The sequence below is a fragment of the Cibotium barometz genome, chromosome 13, assembly GCF_041138505.1.
Source record: "Cibotium barometz isolate CiBa-2024 chromosome 13, ASM4113850v1, whole genome shotgun sequence".
NCBI classification, from domain to species: Eukaryota; Viridiplantae; Streptophyta; class Polypodiopsida; order Cyatheales; family Cibotiaceae; genus Cibotium; species Cibotium barometz.
In genome coordinates this window covers 9,128,631-9,143,106 of record NC_141058.1, presented here as the reverse complement: position 1 = coordinate 9,143,106, position 14,476 = coordinate 9,128,631, and the positions used below count along the sequence as shown (strand labels likewise).

The window sequence follows — 14,476 nt, the reverse complement described above, 5'->3', positions numbered from 1 at the left end:
ATGAGCCCAACACAATCTAGTGCTTTGTCATGGCCAGCTGGTGTTCCAATGGAGCCCGAATATCATCATGTCATGCCACATACATGCATAGCAATCATAAATGTTGCTCCTCTAGAGAGGCCACCGTCTGTGTGGCTAGTTACAAAGTGAACTAATCTAACAAAGACATAGGTAGCTACACTAGGGAGGGTAGGATTCATGTTGGAAATGGAAGACAATGCAAGGGAGCAAGATGCTAGATGATTGCAAACAACAACAAGGTATCAGAGGAGGGTGTCGGATGTTACAACAAAGAGGATTAACCACACCTTGCCATTGTCCTACATAATTGTGGTTGAAAGGGTGATAAACAACCAACAACAAGGTATCGGAGCAGGGTGACAGATGTTACAACAAAGAGGATTAACCACACCTTGTCATTCTCCTGCATAATTGTGGCTCAAAGGGCGATAAAGAAATTGGAGCATGAGATATTTGTAATGGAGACACAACAATTTTGCCATTAGAGATGAAAGATTATGTCATTGTTGCAAAGTCATTATTACAAAACATCCCCGTTACACTTGCTAAGACTTTTCAATTTGGGCAACTAGGGGACATGCATTCATAGCATGCAAGCACTTGTAATTCATGTACCTGCAAGTCTTTAATGTTGATGCCCACAACAATATGTTCATACACGATTCCTAGCTCAAAAAGGAAGACCTTGTAAGGATATTGCCTGGCCATAGGTCAACCAATGTTTACGTCTTTTTGGCCATCCATTGTAATGCTAGGCTGACGTGTAAACTATAATAAAATTTTGAGAATACCCATTTATATCATATTATTTTGAACTAGAGAGAGAGAGAGAGAGAGAGAGAGAGAGAGAGAGAGAGAGAGAGAGAGAGAGAGAGAGAGAGAGAGAGAGAACAAGAAGAAGAACTATTTAGGATAATATTGGAGAGAGAGTGTGTGTGCTATATAAATATACACAATGTTCACTTTTAATGGCACGAGTGGGAGAAGGAATATCAAGGATAGTATAAATGACAAGGACACTATATATTTTGATTCATATAAAGGAATGAATTAGCTGAGCTTTAACTATTATGTAGATGGGTGGCAGCAAATGACACTAATTATTTTTCTATTGTTTGTATGTTTTACAAACTTTTGTGGACACTTTTTCATGCATGGTTTCTAGAATAATATAACCTTTGGAATCTCTCTCTCTCTCTCTCTCTCTCTCTCTCTCTCTCTCTCTCTCTCTCTCTCTATAATGATATGACCCCAAATGTACTGTCAAACCTCTAACCATCCTGCCCAGTTGCATCGTCTCTACAATGTTATACCCTTTGGAATAATGAGTGCACCCTGTGTGTGTGTGTGTGTGTGTGTGAATATACAATGATACAACCTTTGGAATAATAAGTTCATGCATTACTTTTTAATGCATGGTCTCTATGAAGGTGCACCCCCCTCTCTCTCTCTCTCTCTCATAATCTCTTCTTATCTCTTCGTCCTTCCATGTCCCCCTCTAATTTTAATTTACTCTTGTCAGTATCCCTCTCACATTATCTCTTGTGCTCTTGGCCTCCTTTTATATCCCCTGGCCATCTTACTCTAACTCTAATCTCAAACCCCTAATCATCATATCCAGCTCCAATAGCATGATAACCCTCAAATTGGCCATCTCTATGATCTTATCTAAGATGAAGGTGCAGATGAAAGACAAGAAACAAAATGATCAGGAAATCTTGGATCGCATGAAGCAGACTTTAGCATTGCAATCCTTTGTGGGATAAAATTAGAGAAGGGCCATTTGAAGAAGAAGGCCCTTATCAATGAAATATGAAATTGAGCAGTGCAAAATAGGGACTTGGCCTGCACAATAAGAAACCGTCCTTCAACAGGAGGTTGGAAAAAAGGTGGAAGAAAAACAAGTAGAACCATAGTGAAATAAAGGAGAGTCATTACTAGAAAGTTTTTAAAACACTACATATGTAATAAGATTTGTATGACTCAATATTTGTTTTAAATAAATGAGTTCCACATATATGCTAATAGTTGCCACTTTATGAAACAAAGAGTGTGTGTGTGAGCACGTGTGCAAGAGAGGGAGAGAGATAATGTGTGTATCTAAGTAAGAGAGATCGATTATTGTTTAATGCAATTGGTGTGTATAAGAGAGAGAATTATGAGAGAGAGAGAGAGAGAGAGAGAGAGAGAGAGAGAGAGAGAGAGAGAGAGAGAGAGAGAGAGAGAGAGAGAGAGGAGGGAGAGAGGAATGAAGGGGAGAGAGAGAGAGAGAGAGAGAGAGAGAGAGAGAGAGAGAGAGAGAGAGAGAGAGAGAGAGAGAGAGAGAGAGAGAAGAATGAAGGGTTGGGCTGGGAGGAGGGAGGAGGAGGGGAGAAGAGAGAGAGGACATGGGTAATAGAGGGTATAGAGAGATATTGGTTATCAAAAAAAGCTTCTTCGTGTCCATCCCCTTATTACGGGTTGAATGCAAGACCTAACAACACATGATAAGGTAAGATCTTGACTTGAACATAACTTAACGTCAAAGAGCCGATCTCATGTCAAAAGGCAACCATCCGCCATGTTCTTTCACGTTAAAAGGCAAAAGTCCAAGTTATTTTATACGTTTTTCTCCGATTCTTATATACTCATTATTGTATAATGACTCATCATTTTTGTGCTCTTCTTCTATGCTATCCTCATGTTTTTATCCTACATTGCTACTACTAGTTACCATGAACAGATAAATTGATCTTGGTGTAGCTAGTCTTTTAATGCCTAGTGTCTCTTAATATAGCAACCCAGTGCTAGCTTTTTTCTTCCCCTCTAACAACTTTTATGTACTAACTTGTGTTGTTTTTGGGATGGTGGCAGGTAAAAGTCCTAACCTCTTGGCTTTATGGAGTGTATAGCTGATGGTTGGTATTGCTAACAATTGGCATGGACACATTTATCTATACAAAACTCATAAACTCCTAGGATGGTTATCACTGTGGTGGTAACTTTCTCATTGTTTCTTTGATATGTAACACAACATGTGAATTGTGCCCAAATTTGCTTTTTCTTCACACCATGTTACGAATTCACTACTTTATTGGATTAATTGAAATTGAAATTTGCTATTTTGTGTATAGGGTTGGTCAAGGTGTCATTCACTTGAAATTGAAATTTGCTATTTTGTGTATAGGGTTGGTCAAGGTGTCATTCACTTGTTAGTGAGACAAATAGTACATTAGAACACACACACACATCCACTTTTCATCTCATGATTTGCATCTAGTTGCTCTAGGGATGCTTTGAGCCACCAAGATCATAAATTTTTGTCTCATTTTTTTCAACAGATTGTTGGCTAAGCAAATTTTCACACTCAAAGGAATTCAATCATGATTTTGCTTTCATAGCAATTTTCTCTTTATTAAAAAAAACATGTTGATGGAATGTTGGAGTAGGAGAAGCAAAGAGAGATGAGCAATTAGCTTATATATATAACATTGAGCTTACACATATATATATATATATATAAAACGTATATGTATACATAATATATCTATATATTATATATATGCATATATTTAGGTGCATTACGAAACCCTAACGGTCGATCGAGTTTGACGTGGTGTGGTCCTGGATCGTGGATTCGAGAGGATCTAAAGGTCACAATTCCCCCGTGGGGTGCCACAAACGGGTTGCTTTTATTTCGTGGCAACGGAAGGGTTTCATCATCACACAAACGCCATCCGTCGTCATCATCGTCTCTCTTCGACTTTCCTCTGAAGAGAGTGTTTTTCTGGTCCTTCGTTCTGCTTTTGTTGTTTCTCAGGTGGGATAGCAGAGGATTTCATCAGTCCGGACACACACACACACACACACACACACACACACAGGCTCATCTAGCATAGAGCAATTACTTTGGGCGTGCCGCACAGGAACGCCTCCTTAGCAACCTCCATGAGCTTCACCTCCGCCGAAGAGCACCATGGATCCTCCTAAGAAGGTTCCTGACACTCCCCTCGAGCAAGATTGGGGTAAGTATCTCTCTCTCTCTCTCTCTCTCTCTCTATATATATATATATATATATATACATATATATATATATTTGTGCTCTTTGCAAATTAGGGCTTCGGTCATGGAGTAGATCGAAACTGGATTGAGTCTCCAAGTTAGGATTTCTGCTATGGTGCAGTTCTAATCCCGCGGTTTCGTTATTCGGTCTGCTTCTTGAAGCATGGAGCCCGCTGCTAGATATTGGTTCTAGCCGCGAGATTGGGGCATGGCTATCAGTGTATTTTTTCAGTCTCCCAACAAAATGTTGATAAGTCTCTGTTACAGGGTTTTGTCCACGAACCTGCTTCCTGATACTTTCTGTAGCTACTGTTTCTGCTCTTTTTGCTACATTTGTTCCGCTGTAAGGCAGTGTGACGAGTATGTCTTTCTTATGGATCCCTTGTTTGGTATGCTAGAGCTTGCGTTCTGGAAATGAGGTTCTTTCAAAGCCAGGGCTTTGGATACCATTGTGTTTCCTTCTTCAATCTGATTTGGGTGGGTTTTCTACTGTGGTAGATCAGATCCATAGACAGATTCATAGACATGATGTCTCTCCATTGTTTGTTATTGTGACCCAGTATCATTAATGGAGTAGGCAATGAGGGAACCCCAAGGGTTAGGTATGGGGACTACTTTTCCCTTTGATTTTCTGCTTTCTGATGTGCTTTTTGCAGATGCCGATGATTTCAAGATTCCAAGCCTAAAACTAGACAAGGAAGACTCGTCAAAAGAAGAACTGAACGGGTTGAAGAAAGCAACCTTTCACAAGGTAAACTATTTCTACATGGTTATATAGTTTTTTAATTGCAGGTTTGCCTGTAAGTTCCAAGGTTATTGGGTCACTCTATTGCCACCAGCTTCTTTCTAGTAAAGGGTCGAATGTAGGGACCTGAATATGAGAATCCTATGTGTGCAGGAGAAAGCTGAAATTGGCACTATTTACCTTGGGCCCCATGGAGCTCCCCCATCTCAATTGAAGCAGCAGGAGCTGAACACTGCCAGTGGGAAAAAGAACAAGCGGAAGCAGAAGCTGAAAGATGCAGAGAAGAAAGGTTTTGCCCTGGGGCGGGAGAACAAAGTGGACGCCATCCGTGACCTAATGGGCAGCAAGAGCAATTTCCAGAGCCCAAGAGGAACTCAAAGTGATTGGCTCGATCCTCATTGTCACGAGAGCCAGTTTGAGCGTTTCACCTGAAGGGAGTATTTGGTACAAACTTAGTGTTTGGGTGTGAGTATAGTTTAATTGTTGTAGCCATCTTGTCATATATTTGGCTGACTAAGTACAAAATTGGCCTTTAATATAGGCACTGTTTAGTTGATTTTGGAACTATTATTATGGGTATTTGTTTTGCTTGTAAACTAATTATGGTTAATGTTTTTTCATCTATTCATAAGAGCGTGCTCTTGAGTTCTAATTGTTGTAGCTGCTACCGAAAAAGGTTTAAGTTCGTCTCAAATGTTTGCAGCTAGCTGTCATGTATATATACGGAACTGTCATTTCTGCCTTCTTTTCCAGAGGCTGTGCAGTTATATTCTCTCTTGTCCTCAAGTTTAACAGTTGATCATTTTCTGTCTTGAGGATTTTTTTTATCATTTATATGGGATAAGAGAACATATAACCTGACATTTCAGGACTGATATAGTTCATACTCATAAAGAATGTTAAGGTGTGTACCGTTACTCCTCCAACTAACTAGTTAGGCTTGGTAGACGTGGAACAACATATAAATGATCCTTGGGCATGTTCCTGGACTCATCTAGGTATATATAAATGATCCCTAGTTTACTAACCCCCCACTAAGGTCAACATGAGAGCTGCTACAGAGAGAGTTTAATTTAAGAGAGCAATTCATTTGAGATATTTACCCAGAGGGAGTTGGTCATTGATGATGTAATTTCTGTCTCACATGGGCACGAGCGCGAGCGTTGAGCACTGTGATGGCCTGCCTAGTTTACTAACCCCCCACTAAGCTCAACATGAGAGCTGCTATAGAGAGTATATTAATTTAAGAGAGCAATTCATTTGAGATATTTACCCATAAGGGTGTTAGTCAAGCGTTGAGCACCGTGATGGCCTGCCTAGTTTACTAACCCCCCACTAAGGTCAACATGAGTGCTGCTATAGAGAGTATTAATTTAAGAGCATAGGGTATTAATTTAAGAGCATAGGGTGTTGGTCATTGCTAATGTAATAAGTACACCAGCCATTCATATACTATCCATGCGGAATAAGTGGCAATTACCCACTATCAAATGGTGTTACAAGCATCCCTGATCGACCATAGAGGAGTATGTAGCTAAGAGTGACGTGACATAGTGGAGTGCTTCACAAGAGGATTTGGGTTGCCTGAGTTTATGACCGGAGCTCTTCCTTCTCCCTTTGCTGTGAAAGGGGTGCCTTATTTCTCCATCTTGGCTGGAGAGCGATTTGGCTGGAAATCGATGAAGCTGCTTATGCACCGTGTTGTGATGGTCAACTGTGATGAAGCGGCGATGAAGTTGTGCTGATTGGTGGTTCTTTTCTCTTTTCCCTCGAGCTGCAAATTTTGTGTTACTACAGTTGAAATCTCATGTCGAAGCTTGCTGCCTACGTTGCTGCCACTAAATTGTTCTTTAAATCTGCTCGGTTGAAATAATACCTAATGTCTCCCTCTGCCTTCTCCACCTTGTGAACGAGCTACTGTGAGCCTTTCTTTTTTTTGCCCTTCACCTTATTTTATGTTACACAAAGCCTCTAACTGTCTCCTGCTCTTCCAGCTTCTTGTTTGGAGCTGTAGCTTGCTGTCCCAGCTTCTTGTTTGGCCCACCATTGAGCTACTACACCAAAAGAAAACCCTTGGTAGGGCTCTAAAAAAATAATGGCATTCTAGTCTGGCCAGAATTAAGAAAAATTGGCTGAGATTTTAAGTAGCCAATTTTAAAGGAATGGTTTTTCATATATTTTAGTTATAAAACCGGCATATTGTAGAGATTTTGAAACAAAACCGCGTACTATTGTTGAATATCTTCTCTCTTTGTAAAGTTGTGTGTCTCTTCTAGAAGATTAATTGCATGGTAGTAGCTTGGTGATGAGAACCTTTCTTGCTGCAAATTGCACTGCTGTCTTCTTCTTTTGCTACTCGGACTGCTTACTCCCTCTACTTTCTCTCAAAGATGAAGGCTGCACAAAACTCTTCTTTCTCACCTCTCATAGATTTCAGAGTCCTCCCTCTTGGTTGCTAAGATTGTTGATGATGGACGTAGCCCCCTAATCTCCCCCTAATCTCCTAATGAAAGGAAGCAAAGTGAACACAATAAAACCTTTAGGGATGAATAAGTGAGAGTCTCACACATTGCTATTTCAACAACCACATGCATTTGTATGGAGAAGGAGAGAGAGCTATAGGTGTTTTATTTTTATCTTATTTTTGATTTTTCGGTAAAAGGGTAGACATTTCCTCAACTATAAGAGGTAAGATTCCTTTCTTAATCATTTTGTTTATCATGGAGTCAACTGAAATGGATAGATTTGATGGCGAGAGTTTTCACACTAGCAAACAAGGGTGAAATATTGTGGAACATAGCCAATGGGAGAGAAAAAAAGCCAAATATAAGCTATGTGAATAGAAAAAGAAGATGAAAAAGCTCTCTATTATAGCATTGGGCCAAGTGATCAATATATTCACCACATTGATGGAAAGGATACCTCCTTTGAAGCTTGGGAAGAGCTTGAAAAACTCTTTGGAAATTAATGCTATTTATGATTTCGGGTACACATGTCGTTGATTGTGCTCTGGGCCTTCTTCTAATATTCCTCCACAGATGAGAGAGCTTATGAGAGGATGTTCTAGCTACAGACATTAGCCCTTTGTTTGGCTGTTGGGAAGTCTTGCTTCCAATTCTCTCGGTAGTTTAAGTTGTGGCTTGGTCCTTCCTGCACCTTATGTGCCAGATTTGCTACCCAAGGCTGCAGTTCTGCTAGAATAACCACTTTTGTTCTTATGGTGGGCAGTTTTCCCTTTTGAGCTTCTTCTTTCTTTTTCTTCTGTTCTCCTTCTTTCCCTTTTTTCTCTTCTTCCTTCTTTCTTCTCTTTTCTTCTTCTTCCTTCTTCTTCAAGCTTCTTCTTTCTTTCTTCTACAATGGCTTCTTGCTTCAGTCTCTCATCCAGCTCCCTTTTTCTTTCTTCTTTTTCCCTTTGTTTCTTGACCTCTTCTAAGTCAGGCAGCATCTCTTCATCTACCCTATGTTTTCTCTTCTTGTTGCTAGATTTCTGAGCAATCTTCTGCCATTCCTCCTCATCATCTATGTCATCCTCAAATGAACTGAAAGTGACCTTGGTAGCTTTTGAGGATCCTACGGCTTCCTTATGTTAATGTTTGGCATGGACGTCTCTCGTCCCCGCCGCCGACCTGGTAGCTCGCGCAATCGCTCATAGGTGCTTTATTGTGGGTTGTTTCTCCTTAGCCCAAGTGGCTGCCCTCTTTGCCAGATTTTCATTGTAGATGGCAACCCAGTTTATTTTTTCTCCCGCCTCTACTTCTCTGAGCAGTTTGTAGTTGTTATTGGACATATCCTTTGTCTTGCACATAAATATGACGTTGTGCAAGAAAAAGGGAAACTGTTCCCGTCAGGTTTCATTCGCGACATCCTTCACTTGATGCATGTTTCCAGTCTTTGGAATACCCTCGACTTCATATTTGTGTACATCGCACCTCCATTAGTAATCTCGGTGCATGATTCAGTGCGAGCTCTGAAACTTTTATGGGTCCTTTCCCTTTATATGAACTGTGTTTGTCTCCAGAAACTGATTTATCAGTTTCTCCCCATCGTCGGGGTCTTGCAGCTCTTCCCGCTGGTGCTCCAGTAGTTTTTCAAACCCACACTTCCTTGCCCACTCCTGATGCTCTTTGTTCCTTATATCGAGGATGATCACGGGCATGTAGAGGCTTTTCTCAGGCCTTTTGTCTGGCCTCTAGGACTTGTTGATCTTTGGCATGGTTATGTTTTCTGAGAAAGTACTACAAATGGGTGCGAGAGTTGTGAGCAAGAGAGAAGATTGTGAATATGCGTTTTTAGACTCCTTGTGTTCTTTTTTGCAATGTTTTCTCCTTTTCGCTTCCTTTTTTGAGGCATTGTCATTTTTAGCTTCCCGATTTTCGATGTGATGTGACCCTTGATTCATATCATGGTTGCCGTCTCTCGGCTTAATGGTATTAAAGCATTCTTACTATTTTCCCGTCTTACCGTTTGCGAGTGGGGTTTTAATGATGTTGTGACACCTGTCCTCCATGCAGTTGCTTATGCCGTCATCGTGCCCTTTTGAGTTGTTGACATGGATCAGGTCGGCACACACTTGGTCACTCGCTTTTTCACTATCTTGGCTTTGATTGGTTGTGGAGATCGGAGGTTTTGCGGTTTGTCCGCCCTTGCAGACTTGCCATCCTTCCGCAGCCTTGTGGCTTTTGAATTTTCGCGTCCACCTCCACTAGTGAGATCATGCCACATCATATGCTCCGGACCGGCTCCTGGTCTTCCGCTTCTTCTTCTTTCGGTGTAATTACCACTAAGTGGCCTTTGTATTTTCTCATCTTGAAGCCATTACCATCCAAGTTTTGTAAGGTAAAGGCATTTTGGCTGATCGGGTCTTTCACTACATGAATGGTCCGATCCACCGGATTTTGAATTTTCCAGGGTGAGGTCCCAGCTTGGAATTGTAGACCAATACAAGATCTCCTTTCTCAAAAATCCTGTGCTTAAGATGCCTATCAGTCCAAGCCTTTCTTCTTTGCTGCACTATCTCCATCTTTAGAGAGCTGATTTGCCTTTTTTCGTCTAAGGGTAAGAGTTCCTGTATTCTGATCTCTTGGGATTCTTCCATTGGCAAATTCTTTTGAATGGCCACTCTCACACTAGGTCACGAATTCCGTGGGCATAACTGCTTCCAACCCATAGACCAGCTTGAATGGTGTTTCCCCAGTTGAGACTTTGTAGGATAAGCGGAATGCCCATAGGGCCACATCTAGTTTCTAGTTCCAATCATTTTTGTTAGCATTTACATTTTTCTTTAGAATCTTGGGCAAAACCTTCTTGGTTTATTCCACCTAGCCGTTGCACTGTGGGTAGTAGGGTGAGGACTTCTTGTGATTAATCACGTATCTCTCCATCAACCCTTTCATTACTTTGTTCATGAAATGCGAGCCCTGGTTCGCTGACTATTTCCATCGGTAATCCATGCCTAGTAATGATGTCATTGAAGAGGAACTTCAATGTCATCGGCAATCCATGCCTAGCAATGATGTCATTGAAGAGGAACTTCTGCAGGGTTGCTCTTTACAGCTCTAGCTTCCGGCCACTTGGTAAAATAGTCAGTAGCCACAATGATGTACTCACATCTGCTGCTTTTTGTGGGTGGCTTAATTGGTCCAACAAAATCCAATCCGCACTTCATGAATGGAGATAGCAGCAGTATAGGTGAGATGGGCAGTCTATCAGAATCTTCGGGTTAACCCATTCACTGAGACAGACATATCACAGTTCTTTGCTTCACTGTTGGCATCCGCACTTCATGAATGGAGATAGCGGCAGTATAGGTGAGATGGGCAGTCTATCGGAATCTTCGGGTTAACCCATTCACTGACAGACATATCACAGTTCTTTGCTTCACTGTTGGCATCCCTTATGATAGTTGGCCACCACCACAGGCTTGCTTGCAAAATTTTTTGGGCTGTTATTTCTTCGCCCATGTGTCCTTCGGTGATCCCACAGTGTGCTTCTCTTAACACAGCTTGCTACTCATGATTCGAGACACATCTGTGTAAGATATGAACTATGCCTCTTTTGTAGAGATGCCCAGTAATCATGGTGAAATTTTTGCTTCTTAAGGAAATTCTATTTTTCTTGTCAGCGGTGTATCCTTTTGGAAAAGTCTCATCTTCCAGAAACTACATCATGTGATAATAGCAGTTTTGTTCCACTTCAGTTGTTGTTGCTACTGTGAATAAGTTGGTGTCTTGGAGTTGATCTTCTACAACCCCCAAAGTAGGTTCTCTGGAATCTAGTCTGGATAAAAAATCTACCACTACATTTTCTTTTTCGGGTGTGTGCTGGATGCTGAACTCAAATTTTTGGAGTAGGAGCATCTATCTTGGCATTTTTCCCACCACGAAAGCTTTGTTCACCAGATAAATGAGAGCTTGATGGTCCACATGGAGAACAAATTTGCAGAGATAGTGCCAGAATTTCTTCACAACATGGATCATTGAAAGGGATTCTCATTCTGTTGTGCTGTAGTTCCTTTCCGCCCTTGTGAGGGCTTTGCTGGCATAATGGATGGGTATATAACCTTTTTGTTTTTCTTGCATCAGTGCGCTGCCCACCACCGCTTTATCTTAAGCATCTACATAAACATGGAACATTAAATTCCATGTCGGGTTGATCATCATTGGTGTGGATGACACCATGCTTTTCAACCAATGGAATTCCTTCTAACATTCCGGACTCCATTAATACTTTGCATCCTTCTTGGTAGTGCATATAATGGGTAAGCTACATGTGCTAGATACTTCAAAAATCTCGCATGCCACTTCACCTTGCCAAGGAATATTTCAAGTTGCTTAATGTTTTGGGGAGCAGACATTTTGGATATGGCCTCCGCCTTAGTTGGATCTATAGCCAATTGTTGGGTTGACACAATGTGTCGTCCTAACAACGTTTTGGATTTTACTACAAAAGCAAACTTGGCCGGATTCAACTTGGCCGGATTTTACTACAAAAGCAAACTTGGCCGGATTCAACTTTAGCCTTATATCTCTACACCTCTGTAAAAATTGCCTCAAATGATAGATTTGCTTTGCCTTATCTCCGGACACACTGAAATCATCCACAAAATATTTCATAGATAGTCATAGAAAATCTCCTCTCCACCATTCTCTAGAAGGTGACACGTGCATTTTTTAACCCAAACATCATGACGGTTGCCACAAAGACCCCCCTTTCGGTGATGAATGTGGTCTTCTCCTTGTCTTTCGGAGCCATCTTCACCTAGTTGTATCCGCTGAAGCCATCTAAAAAGGAGTACATCTCCTTTCCGGCTACCTCATCTCCCCAGCAGCAAGGATTCCGTGAATGGGAGCGGAAAGGGATCTGAGTTAGTTACACCATTCAGCTTGCGGTAGTCCACACAGATTCTGATTTTCATATTCTTTTTGGGGACTACCACAATCGGGGATATCTAGATAGAATTTTCCACTGGCGCTATGAAACCCACTCTCTCAGTAATCTGTCACTTTCTTCTTTGACTTGTTTTGCATAATTTGGGTTCATTAGAGCGTAGAGGTTTTGGATTCTACGTCCTATAGAATAACATGCCAGTATACCTGTGTTTCAAACCATGGTACAATGGAAGGGCAAGGACATGAACTCAAACATGAGAAGAGGACCGCTACAATGTTTTGGCTCTACGGAGGGCCGCATTGACTCGTTGAGTGCCCAAACAAGAATATGGTTCATACGCACCAACCCCAACAAGTGATTACTATGCCCAATGACATGCCAGTACTCACTTGTACTAAATGTGGTATTGATCATTTGATCAAGGATTGTCCATATCGCGCAAGTGGTTCAACTTCCACTGCTAATCAGGCCACCATCCAAACCATTAGTGTGTGCAGCCTGGAAATATCATACCACTCAATGTCCTGACACGAGCCCAAGCCCAATTAGGGGAAGAACCAAGAAGATTCGACCATTTCCAAAACTGGCCACAGGGAGAAGAGTGAAAAAAGTGGGTAAGGGTGACACAAGGGTCACAATCCAATATGGGTCCGAAGAAGATATGATCGACACTGGATCCACCCATTCGAGAGAAGAAGGGGATCAAAGAATCAACCAAAAAGAGCCGGATCTAGAGGAGCAAAGGGAGCAACCCTCAACTCTGAAAGGAGTCAGTGAGTACCCCAACGCCGATGAGGAGGTAAGAAAGCTTGAAGATGCCAAGGCCTTAGTAGAAGAATGTCAACGGCTTCATGAAGCCAAGCTAAGTGCCGGGTGTCAGGGATACAATGTATCCATGAAGCAAGCCAACAAGGGAAAGGGAATTGGATATACCTACTCCTATTCTAGAAGTAACAAAAGAGGGATCTCAAGCAAACACGATGTCCATAATGTTTGAGGAAAATGCTTTGGGTGAGTCCATCCATTCCTTCCCTATGGATGAATACGAGACACACACTTGGGAGGAACCCTCAATCACCAGAGAACCCAGAGATATTAGAAGTCTCGTGGCTATACTGTGCATGCCTATACAAATGCCATTGGGGCAACTATTACACAGTTCACTAACCCTATGGGTTTTGGACAGATATAAAGGAATGGATAGAAGGTGGACTAAATCCATATGCGACTATAGAGAAGATTATGCCACCTTTGGTAGAAAGAACCTTAAGACACACAAGGAATGTTGGAATTAGGGTTGCAGGAAAGCACACAAGGCTTGGAGAAGAAGAAGCAAGAATGCACACAACACACAGTGTATATGATTGTGTCCATGTACAAATCCATGTACAAAAGATAAGTTAGCCCTAGAATGATAGGCGTATATACAAGCCGGGGGGAAAAACCTCCTAAAGAGGAAAAAAGTACCTCGGCGGTCCTAAGTGTGTTCACGCACATCACTGTCTATATATATGGCAACAAATCCCCCCTGGGAGTGATAGTGTGAATGAGAGCTGGCACTTATGTATAGGGAAGTGCCATGCTCGAAGTAGATCAGTCCACAAAGGGGAGCAAGCCCAAAGCTTTGCGGAAAGCTTCGAACTTCTCACAAGGAAGCGCCTTTGTGAAAAGATCGACGAGGTTGTCCTATGTTGGCACATAGGCCAAGTTGATCTCTCCTGCTGAGAGTCTCTCCCTGACATAGTGATAATGCACCTCAATGTGCTTTGTGCGAGCATGAAAAACTAGGTTTCTCGCAACTGCCAATGCGCTCTGATTGTCAGTGTAGATAGAGGAGGCAGACTCCTGTCCAACACCCAAGTCAGCCACCATAAGCCGTTTGAGCCACACACACTCAACCGTAGCTATGAAAGCTGCCCTCCTGTACTCAGCTTCACAACTAGAAGTGGCCACAGTAGGTTGCTTCTTGCTCAACCAAGATATGCATGAGCTACCGAGCATGAAACAAAAACCACTTGTGGACACTCTTGTGTCATAGCAACCAGCCTAATCTGAGTTCGAAAAAGCATGTAAATCTGGCGGCAACGATCCCCCCTTGGGATAAAACAACCCAAGATGTATGGTGCCACTCAAGTAGTGACTCGAGTAGCGAAAGATGCGTTTAACTACCTTCCAATGTTGAGACCCTGGGCTATGCATAAACCTGCTCACCTGTGAGACTGCAAACTGAATGTCCGGACTCGTATATAATGTATACATAAATGAGGCAACCAACAGCT

General features: G+C 41.8%; 1 protein-coding gene across 1 annotated transcript; it reads left to right on the top strand.

Moving 5' to 3' along the window:
• Window positions 1-3,721: 3,721 nt before the first annotated feature.
• On the top strand, window positions 3,722-5,430 carry LOC147632336 (uncharacterized). The gene is made up of 3 exons (XM_086807159.1): window positions 3,722-4,025; window positions 4,720-4,814; window positions 4,962-5,430. The coding sequence occupies exons 1-3, from the start codon at window positions 3,977-3,979 to the stop codon at window positions 5,238-5,240; spliced, it is 423 nt and encodes a 140-aa protein (XP_086663285.1). The 5' UTR covers window positions 3,722-3,976; the 3' UTR covers window positions 5,241-5,430.
• Window positions 5,431-14,476: the final 9,046 nt, after the last annotated feature.